Here is an 11,426-nt window from a genome sequence, read left to right as displayed (position 1 = left end):
TCTTTCGGTTTTTAGAAGTGTAGATTTTTAGCCAAAATTCATACAAGTGTAAAAATAATAGAATAGTGATAGAAGGGGATTTCAACTTCCCCATCATTAACTTGGGTAGTCATTATGTGAAAAGTTTGCAGGAGCTGAATTCTTAAAATCCATCCAGGTGAGCTTTTTAAGTTAATACAGAGAAGGCCCTACAAGAGAGGACATGGTCCTGGATTTAGTTTTAGATAACAAAGCTGAACAAGTAGTTGACGTATCAGTGGGGGATCCTACATATTTGTTCCATAGGATTGAACCACTGTTGTTACACTGTGACTGAACAACAGGGGGATTATTTATAAGTGTCAGCATTAAGTAAGTGCTCAGAGATAAAACAAACAGAACACAGTGGTATCAATAATGCAAAGGTGACCATCTCATCAAATGGCCAGAGAGCCTTAGAACACAAGGAATCACACTGAAGGAATTCAATCTTTATTTCTTAAGTGACATATCATCCAATAACTGCTTGTTAACTCAGCTGGAGTTCTGTACAAACCGCTTATGCATTTGTGCAGAGAGAGAAATAATGCAGCAGATACCAAGGAGTGGGCCCTCTACAGGCAAAGTGGTGGACTAATCATCTTCAAAGCTGTCGCTTTGATCACTTTTGTAAGTAAAGCTTAAAAACAAAGTTCAGAATTGTATTGTTCGTCAATTAGTTACTAAGTCACTCGTTCTTTATCATTTATTTTTTTTATTTGCCATTTTGCTGATAGACATCAACCAATGTCACAAAGACTTTACACGCCAGATGAGGAAGAGGATGAAGATCTCGTATATTGTGAATCATAACTTCGCTTCATGATGCCTTTTGAAGCCAAGAGCTTGAACAGATTCCTCCTGAATTTCACCCCGATAAACCCATATACAAATGGGTTAATGCAACTGTGCAGGAATCCCAAACTTCGAGTTCCAATTAAAGTTTGATCAATACGATTACGCTTCTCACAAGTCTCAGCAATGAGTTGGCTCCTCATCAGTGTGTCGAAGGACACAGCAATATTGTGTGGGAACCAACAAATGAGAAAAACCAATACCACCACGATGATGATTTTCATGGCTTTATGTTTCTGGAATCCCTTCGTTTGAAACAGTTTCTGGATTGTCACACTGTAACAGAAGACCATGACAGCCAATGGGATGAGAAATCCAATAAAATGCCGCAAAAATCTGGTCGTCACTCTCCAAATTGCTGCTGATTCCCCATCAAGCATCTCATAACACATCTGTCTTTTGGAACCAGGTGGAGTAAATTCACCTTTGTACAAAATTGGTAAAGATAAGACAATAGCCATCAACCAAACAGCAGCACAAACCAGCTGAGATATAAATGGTCTCTTCTGCTTGTGGGCCTGTGTAGCGTAGACAATGGACAGAAAACGATCAATACTGATACAAGCCAGCAATAAAATCCCACTGTAGAAGTTAATCTCCTGTAACATGCTGATAATTTTACACATGGCATCACCAAACATCCAGCCAGATACGGCATCCACTGCCCAAAAAGGCAAGGTCACAGCAAAGAGCAAATCAGCCACTGCCAGATGTAGCAGGTAGGTGTCTGTGGATGATATGGTATGACGATTATGAAGTAGGACAATCATTACAATAATGTTCCCTGTCACAGCGAGGAAGCACACCAGGCTATAGATAACAGCCAGAGCCATGTTGATTGACTCATTCACTTCAGGGTGACAAGGCGACACGTCTGGATCAATAATGTAGTCATAAGCATTTGTATAATCTTCAAATATATTATCAAAGTCAAGATCGCCAAGTTCAAATTTCTGGCTGTCCATCTTCTGAAAGAAAGAAAATCAGGGAGTGAGGACAATATATAGACAATAGCCAGTGTTGTGTTGATTGATTTGTTTCCCATGGAAAACGTGTTTAGATCATCGTCAACTTCACCATGAAAAGCATAATTGTCAAACAGGTTGTTTGATTTGTCCCAAGTCTCTTTCTGCAGCTAAAGACACAGAACAAAGGCAAAATATGACTTTTTTTTGAAATTTGCAACTAGGCACACACAGAGAATACTAAAGGCACACAGGATCAAAGGGCTTATGAGCAGGTGTACGTCATTTGGCCCTTTAAGCTTACTTTGCCATTCAATAAGGTCATGGCTGATTGGGTTGTGGTCTTAAATGCACTTTGTTGTCTGCCTCATTCCCTCTCCCCTCCCCCTCTCTCTGCATAACTCTCAACTCCGTTAAATAGAACATAGAGTAGGAACGGCCCTTTGGCCCACGATGTGCCAAATATGACACCAAATTAAACTATTCCCTTCTGTCTGCCCTTGGTCCATATCCCTCCATTCCTTGCATATTCATGTGTTTATCTAAAAGCCCCTTAAAACACCCTTGTCGTATCTGACTCCACCACCATCCCTGGCAGCGTGTACCAGACTGCTACCATCTCTGCAAAAAATCTTGCCCCTCACGTCTTTCCACCTCTCACCTTAAATGTATGCCCCTTTGTATAAGAGATTTCAGATCGGGGAGAAAGATTCTGACTATCAAACGTGTCTATGCATATCATAATTTTATAGATTTCTATCAAGTCTCCTCTCAGCCTCTGCCACTCCAGAGAAAACAGCCGTAGCTTTTCAAGCCTCTCCTTATAGTTCATACACTCTAATCCAGGCAATATCCTGGTAAACTTCTTCTGCACCCTCCCCAAAGCCTCCACATCCTCCCTGTAATATGGTGACCAGAATTGAACACAATAGAAACATTTCCCATGGGTTCATCCGAGAGCTAAGTTGCAATGTGACATGTAAGTAGAAAACAAAACGGCTGCAAAGAGGTATAGATAGGTAAACTGAGTGGACATATAGACAGAAGATGGGCCAAATTTCTGTGGTAGTAAATTCTTTGCCTCAGCCTACCCTTAGACTATGATCCCCTGGCTCTTGACTCCCTGGCATTGGAACATGCTTCTTGCACCTATCCTGTACAGTCCTCCAATGAAATTGTCTTTCCTTAAATACGGGGACCAAAACTACTCATAGTAGTCCAGATGTGGTCTCACTAGCACTTTGTACAGATGCAAATTCAGAAGTCATATGACACCAGGTTATAGTCCCAACAGGTTTATTTGAAATCCACCTGCTCCTTTAACAAGTGAAGTGACATACAGTTGTGGCAAGACATCCCAACTCTTACACTCCAAGGCACTTGTAATAGACCCAACATTCCATGAGCCTTCCTGATTACCTGCTGAGCCCTGTGTACTAGCTTTCTGTGTTTCATGCACAAGTCCTCCCAAGTCCCTTTGTGTTGCAGCTTTCTGCAGTTTTTCTCCATTTAAATAACACCCTGTCCTTTTGATCACCTTTCCAAAATGAACAATCTCATGTCCTCCCAGTGTTTGCATGGGTTTACTCCGGGTGCTCCAGTTTCCTCCCACAGTCTAAAGGTGTGCAGGTTAGGTGGATTGGCCATGCTAAATTGCCCATAGTGTTCAGGGATATGTGGGTTATAGGGAGATGGGTCTGGGTGAGATGCTCTGAGGGGCAGTGTGGACTTGTTGGGCTGAAGGGCCTGTTTCCACACTGTAGGGGTTCTATGATTCTATGATAACGCTTGTGTATTGCTCAGATATTGATAGGTTAAATAAATGGGCAAAAAAATGGCAAATGGAATAAAATTGGGAAAATGTGAATCATAGAATCCCTACAATGTGGAAAGAGGCCATTCAGTCCATCAAATCTGCACCATCTTTGGACTGTGGGCTGGCACATCTTTGGACCGTGGGAGCAAACCGGAGCACCCAGAGGAAACCCATGCTGACACGGGGAGAATGTGCAAACTCCACGCAGACAGTTGCCCGAGGCTGGAATCAAACCCGGGTCCCTGGCGCTGTGAGGCAGCAGTGCTAACCACTGAGCCACCATGCCGCCCCAAATCTCTGAACTGTGAACTCTCACAGGTTGTTATGGTAACAGAGATACCTGCTCAGGGTAATGAATACAGATGATGTTGTGTATGGATTTCCAAAAGATATTTGATGACATGATGTGTAGATTTGTCAGCAAAAAATTAAAAGGTTAGGAATTAGACCTCATCAGAAATTAGATGAATAATTGGAAACAGAGAGTGGCAGTGAACTTTATGGATCTGGATATAAGTACATACAGGTAATGGTGTTCCCAGTGATTAATGTCATGAGCCCTGCCTTTGTTGATACAGATAATGAGCCGTATTTGGATGTGCAGGACATAGTTTTATAATTTGCAGTTGTTACAACATTTGGAAATAATGTGATGGATTGCAAAACATGTACTGTTTGGTGGAATGGACAGACACATAGCATTTGAACTGTAATGTGAAATGACGCATTTTGTTGGGTAGGACAAGGTGAGGCAATATGAAATAAACTCCTAGAATCACAGCACAGAAACATACTTTCGATCCAACTCGTCCGTGCCAACGAGATTTCCTAAACTAAACTAATTCCATTTGCTTGCATTTGGCCCATATCCCTCTAAAACTTTCCTATTCATGTACTTGTCTAAATGCCTTCTGAATGTTGTAACTGTCCCTGCATCTATTATGTTCTCTGGCAGCTCATTTCACATACAATGGATGCAAAAGCAGAAGGATCTGATAGTATATCTGCACCAGTCATTGCAAAGTGATAGGGAAGATTTAGAACACTGTTAAAAAGGCAGAACCTAGGTTTTGATAAGTTGAAGTACAGACTACGACAGCAAAGATGCCACGGTGAAGCTTAATAAAAAGCTGTTCAACCTCAGCCGAAGTATTGTCTAATTCTGGGCACTACACATTAAGAAGGATGGGAAGCCTTTAAACTTTTATGAGAATGATCCCAGCAATGCACCATTTCAGTTAATGGAGATCAATTGGAAAGGTTCTTGATACTCTCCTTCTAAGAGAGATGGTGGTGAGGAGGCTTGATAGAAATCTTCAAATTCACGAATGGTCCAGGCAGAGTGGATCGAGAGGAATTGTTTTGATTGGTGGAAGGACACCAGAAGGCACCAACTTCAGGTATAAGAACCAGAATCCGTAGAGTGTGGAAACAGGCCCCTCAGCCCAACAAGTCCACACTGACCTTCACAGCATCCCACCCAGACCCATCCCCCTAATCTACATATTCCTGAACACTACGGGCAATTTACCATAGAACAAAGAACAAAGAACAAAGAAAATTATAGCACAGGAACAGGCCTTTCGGCCCTCCAAGCCTGCGCTGATCCAGATCCTCTATCTAAACCTGTCGCCTACTTTCCAAGGATCTGTATCCCTCTGCTCCCTGCCCATTCATGTATCTGTCTAGATACATCTTAAATGATGCGATCGTGCCTGCCTCTACCACCTCCGCTGGCAAGGCGTTCTAGGCACCCACCACCCTCTGCGTAAAGAACTTTCCACACATATCTCCCTTAAACTTTTCCCCTCACCTTGAAATCGTGACCCCTAGTAATTGACTCCCCCACTCTGGGGAAAAAGCTTCTTGCTATCCACCCTGTCTATACCCCTCATGATTTTGTAGACCTTAATCAAGTCCCCCCTCAACCTCTGTCTTTCTAATGTAAATAATCCTAATCTACTCAACCTCTCTTCATAGCTAGCGCCCTCCATATCAGGCAACATCCTGGTGAACCTCCTCTGCACCCTCCCCAAAGCATCCACATCCTTTTGGTAATGTGGCGACCAGAACTGTATGCAGTATTCCAAACGTGGTCAAACCAAAGTCCTATACAACTGTAACATGACCTGCCAACTCTTGCACTCAATACCCCGTCCGATGAATGAAAGCATGCCGTATGCCTTCTTGACCACTCTATCCACTGCGTTGCCACCTTCAGGGTACAATGGACCTGAACACCCAGATCTCTCTGTGCATCAATTTTCCCCAGGGCTTTTCCATTTACCACATAGTTCGCCTTGAATTGGATCTTCCAAAATGCATCACCTCACATTTGCCTGGATTGAATTCCATCTGCCATTTCTCCACCCAACTCTCCAATCTATCTATATTCTGCTGCATTCTCCGACAGTCCCCTTCACTACCTGCTACTCCACCAATCTTAGTGTCATCTGCAAACTTGCTAATCAGACCATCTATACCTTCCTCCAGATCATTTATGTATATCACAAACAACTGTGGTCCCAACACGGATCTTGTGGAACACCACTGGTCACTGTTCTCCATTTTGAGGAACTCCCTTCCACGACAACTCTGTCTCCTGTTGCCCAGCCAGTTCTCTATCCATCTAGCTAGTACACCCTGGACCCCATGCGACTTCACTTTCTCCATCAGCATACCATGGGGAACCTTATCAAACGCCTTACTGAAGTCCATGTATATGACATCTACAGCCCTTCCCTCATCTATCAACTTTGTCACTTCCTCAAAGAATTCTATCAAGTTGGTAAGACATGACCTTCCCTGCACTAAACCATGCTGCCTATCTCTAATAAGTCCATTCTCTTCCAAATGTAAATAGATCCTATCCCTCAGTATCTTCTCCAGCAGCTTCCCCACCACTGACATCAGGCTCACCGGTCTATAATTACCTGGATTATCCTTGCTACCCTTCTTAAACAAGGGGACAACATTAGCAATTCTCCACTCCTCTGGGACCTCACCCGTGCTCAAGAATGCAGCAAAGATATCTGTTAAGGCCCCAGCTATTTCCTCTCTCGCTTCCCTCAGTAACCTGGGATCGATCCCATCCGGACCTGGGGACTTGTCCACCCTAATGCCTTTTAGAATACCCGACACTTTCCCCCTCCTTATGCTGACTTGACCTACAGTAATCAAACATCTATCCCTAACCTCAACATCCATCATGTCCCTCTCCTCAGTGAATACCGACGCAAAGTACTCATTAAGAATCTCACTCATTTTCTCTGACTCCTCGCATAACTTCCCTCCTTTGTCCTTGAGTGGGCCAACCCTTTCTCTAGGTACCCTCTTGCTCCTTATGAATGAATAAAAGGCTTTGGGATTTTCCTTAACCCTGTTTGCTAAAGATATTTCATGAACCCTTTTAGCCCTCTTAATTCCTCGTTTCAGATTGGTCCAACTTTCCCGATGCTCTTCCAAAGCTTGGTCTGTTTTCAGTCGCCTAGACCTTATGTATGCTTCCTTTTTCCTCTTTGCTAGTCTCACAATTTCACCTGTCATTCATGGTTCCCTAATCCTGCCCTTTCTATCCCTCATTTTCACAGGGACATGTCTGTCCTGCACTCTAATCAACCTCTCTTTAAAAACCTCCCACATATCAAATGTGGACTTACTCTCAAACAGCTGCTTCCAATCCACATTCCCCAGCTCCTGCTGAATTTTGCTATAGTTGGCCTTCCCCCAGTTCAGCACTCTTCCTTTAGGACCACTCTCATCTTTGTCCATCAGTATTCTAAAACTTACGGAATTGTGATCACTATTCCCAAAGTAATCCCCTACTGAAACTTCAACCACCTGGCCGGGCTCATTCCCCAACACCAGGTCCAATATGGCCCCTTCCCGAGTTGGACTATTTACATCCTGCTCTCGAAAACCCTCCTGGATGCTCCTTACAAATTCTGCTCCATCTAAACACCTAACACTGAGTGAATCCCAGTCAATGTTGAGAAAATTAAAATCTCCCATCAGCACCACCCTGTTGCTCCTACATCTTTCCATAATCTGTCTACATATTTGTACCTCTATCTCACGCTCGCTGTTGGGAGGCCTGTAGTACAGCTCCAACATTGTTACCACACTCTTCCTATTTCTGAGCTCTGCACATATTGCCACACTGCTCAAGTCCTCCATAGTGCCCTCCTTCAGCACAGCTGTGATATCCTCTTTGACCAGTAATGCAACTCCTCCACCCCTTTTACCTCCCTCTCTATCCCGCCTGAAGCATCTATATCTTGGGATATTTAGAACATTGAACATAGAACAGTATAGCACAGTACAGACCCTTCAGCCACGATGTTCTGCCAAACTTTTACCCTAATCCTAAGGTCTATCTAAACCTCTACCCCTACCTTAGGCATGGCCAATCCACCTAACTCGCACATCTTTGGACTGTGGGAGGAAACCCACGCAGACACGGGGAGAATGTGCAAACTCCACACAGACAGTTGCCCGAGGGTGGAATCAAACCCCGATTCTTGGTGCTATGAGGCAGCAGTGCTAACCACTGAGCCACCGTCCCACCCGAAAGTGACAGAAGTGACATGAGGAAAAGTTATTTTACATAGTGAATGGTTAGGAAATGCAATGTTCCGCCTGAAAGAGGGATGGAGATAGACTCAACCATGACTTTGGAAAGGGAACTGGATAAGCATCAAAGGTGAAACAATCTATAGGGGAGCAGCTGAGTTGTTCCTTCAGAGAGACAGCATGGACACAATAAGTCAACTCCTTTTGAGTTTTAATCATTTCATGATTCAATTTACTTTCCTATTGATTGCCCACTCGCATTACTATATAAAACAGGGACCAAAAAAGATGAACACAAGTAATCTTTTTTAACAAAATCAGTTCAATTAAACTTCTGATTCATAATGACATACCTTCTCAGACAGTGAATGATGTATCCTGTGAGTAAGCTGAAAAAATAATTTTCTTGCCCATCTAGCTTGTTAGACACCAGCCAGCTCACTCAGAGGCTTCTACAATGTTTGGAGACATGAACACAGATATTGCCACAGAGTGACAAAAGTGTCCAGAGTGTGTCCTGTTAAATAGAATTGGGTGTTCTGTAAAGGATGAAGTGTGTCACAACATATTACGTAATTTAAAGTAACAAATGCAGAATCTACGTCAGAATTGACTCAAGCGCTCTTAATGAAACTGGACAAATTACGAAAAACGACGACTTGCAATATCATAAAATATGGAACATAGAACAGTACAGCACAAGAACAGGCCCTTCAGCCCACCATGTTTATGCCAATCAAGGTACCATTCTAAACTAATCCCATGCTCCTGCACATGGTCCATATCTCTCTGTTATCCGCCTGCTCATGTGTCTTGTTTAAATGCCTCTTAGACCTTTCTATCAAATTTGCTTTTACCACCTCCCCTGGCAACAAGTTCTAGGCACCCACCACCCTCTGTGTAAAAACTTGCCTTGCACATCTCCTTTAAACTTTCCCCTCCTCATTTTTCCACCCTGGGAAAAAGAATCTGACTATCCACCCTATGGATGTCTTTCATAATGTTATATACTTCTATCAGGTCAACCCTCAGCCTCCAACAGTCTTACAAAAATGATCCAAGTTTGTACAAACTCTCTTTATAGCCAGCACACTCCAATCCAGGCAACATTGTGGTAAACCTTTTTTACACCCTCTCCAAATCCTCCACATCCTTCCTATAATGTGATGACCAGAACTACACACAATACTCCACATGTGGCCTCACTAAATTTTATACAACTGCAACATGACTTGCCAACTTTTATACCCAATGCCCCAACCAATGAAGCTATGCACTTGCACCCAAGATCCCTCTGTATATCAATGCTCCTAAGCATCCTGCCATTTACTGTGTACTTTCCTCATGCATTTGACCTCCCAAAATGCATCACCTTACACTTGGCCAGATTAAACTCCATCTGCCATTTCTCCCCACCAACTTTCCAACTGATCTATATCCTGCTGTATCCTTTGACAACATTCCTCACTATCCACAACTCCACCATTTTTTGTATCAACTGCAAACCTAATAATCATACCACATGCATTTTTGTCCAAGTCATTTGTATGTACTACAAGCAAGAGGTCCCAGAGCTGACCCTTGTGGAATGCCACTGGTCACAGACCTCCAGTAAGAAAAACACTCTCCACAATTATCCTCTGTCTTCTATGACCAAGCCAATTTTGTATTCAAACTACCAACAGGCTATGGGTCCCTACCATGAAAGACCTTGTCAAATGCTTTAATTAAGTCCATGGAGACAATTTCTGTTTCCCTACCCCCATCAATTAACTTCATCACTTCCTCAAAGAACTTAAACAACTTTGAGAGACAAGTCCTCCCCTACTCAAAGCCACCCTTACTATACTTAATAAGTCAATTATTTTCTAAATGCAAGTAGATTCTGTCCCTAATAATCTTCTCCAATAATTTCCCTACCTCTGATGTAAAGCTCAATCACGTAAAATTTACTGTATTTTCCCAGGTGGCTAATCTCCAGTGTCTTGGACCTCTCCTGTGGCTAAAAAGGATATAAATATCTCTGTCAGTGCCCCAGCAATCTTTCACCAGGTCTCCTTCAGTATCCTGAGATACATCTAATCAGACCATGGGGACATAACTAGCTTCTTGTTTATCAAGGCACAAACCACCTCTTCCTTCTTAATATCAACATACCTGTCCCTAACCTTATTGAAATAACTCCAGAGGCCGGTATCCTGCCACCAACTCACCCTTTATTTACACGTGGAAAGTCCCTAACGGTGATCCAGCTCCATCAGAGCCAGCTCTCGAATGTCAGAATGTCTGACATTTCTCTGCGTTGGATATGGGTGGTATATGACAGGCAGGAGCTCACTTCTTGTGCCCAGAGCATGTTGGGAGAAATTCACACTTCTTCCAGCAGCAAAGACATCGATTAGGCGAGATCCATCTCAGATTCAGAGGTGTTTTCAACACTTGACAAAAACAGAGAACCCACAGGATCGACAGTTGTTTGAACTGTCCCGAGGAGCTGGTCACATTTTGCTTCTACACCATCAGCAACTTTGCAACATGCATAGGTCCACATGCATGTTCAGGACCATCACTCTTACCTGAACTCTACACATTACTGATCCTAATCTTGCATTGACTAATCCTCTCACACATGCGGGGTCATTCCCTTGGTTCCTACACCCAAATTCATCCTCAGTAGTAAACTGTCTCTCTTTCTTGGCGGAGTCTTGTGCCTGACATTGGCGTTCCTGATGCCATTTCACCCTCCCAAGGCCCAGGAAGATTAGATTTAACCTGGTGCGGAGTTTTCTCCCCATTAGCACCACAACTGGAGGTATCCCTGTAGTTGCATGAGGTGTGGTCCTATAATCAAATGAGAACCGAGACAGAGATAGTAGGAACTGCAGATGCTGGAGAATCTGAGATAACAAGGTGTAGAGTTGGATGAACACAGCAGGCCAAGCAGCATCAGAGGAGCAGGAAGGCTGACGTTTCGGGCCTAGACCCTTCATCAGAAATGGGGGAGGGGAAGGGGGTTCTGAAATAAATAGGGAGAGAGGGGGAGGCGGATAGAAGATGGATAGAGGAGAAGATAGGTGGAGAGGAAACAGACAGGTCAAAGAGGCGGGGATGGAGCCAGTAAAGGTGAGTGTAGGTGGGGAGGTAGGGAGGAGATACGTCAGTATAGGGAGGACGGACAGGTCAAGGGGGCGGGATGAGGT

The 11,426-nt window shown here is 43.5% G+C and overlaps 1 protein-coding gene and 1 long non-coding RNA gene across 21 annotated transcripts in view; one reads left to right on the top strand and one right to left on the bottom strand.

Annotated features, from left to right (window-relative positions):
• LOC125483442 overlaps window positions 1-11,426 on the top strand; it is a 102,656-nt gene that overhangs the window by 48,660 nt on the left and 42,570 nt on the right. For 11 of the 17 annotated variants that reach the window (XR_007262384.1, XR_007262391.1, XR_007262383.1 and 8 more), the window contains one exon: window positions 756-1,592. This is a non-coding gene — a long non-coding RNA (uncharacterized LOC125483442). Of the gene's footprint in view, window positions 1-483; window positions 1,593-11,426 lie in introns of all 17 variants that reach the window. The other 6 variants (XR_007262386.1, XR_007262392.1, XR_007262382.1 and 3 more) reach the window with 4 other exon arrangements.
• Window positions 450-11,426, bottom strand: part of LOC109921816 (C-X-C chemokine receptor type 2-like) — a 22,363-nt gene continuing 11,386 nt past the window's right edge. Inside the window, exons 2-3 of one of the 4 annotated variants that reach the window (XM_048598544.1) lie at window positions 8,580-8,743; window positions 450-1,841 (exon numbers count right to left, since the gene is read on the bottom strand). In XM_048598544.1, the coding sequence (XP_048454501.1) occupies window positions 780-1,838 (1,059 nt within the window). In that variant the 5' untranslated portion in view covers window positions 1,839-1,841; window positions 8,580-8,743 and the 3' untranslated portion in view covers window positions 450-779. Of the gene's footprint in view, window positions 2,009-8,579; window positions 8,752-11,426 lie in introns of those variants that run through there. The other 3 variants (XM_048598546.1, XM_020521863.2, XM_048598545.1) reach the window with 3 other exon arrangements.

Source organism: Rhincodon typus, chromosome 7 (genome assembly GCF_021869965.1).
Source record: "Rhincodon typus isolate 14 chromosome 7, sRhiTyp1.1, whole genome shotgun sequence".
Classification (NCBI taxonomy): Eukaryota; Metazoa; Chordata; class Chondrichthyes; order Orectolobiformes; family Rhincodontidae; genus Rhincodon; species Rhincodon typus.
Note: the sequence above shows the minus strand (reverse complement) of the source record. Positions and strands in the feature narration are given on the sequence as shown.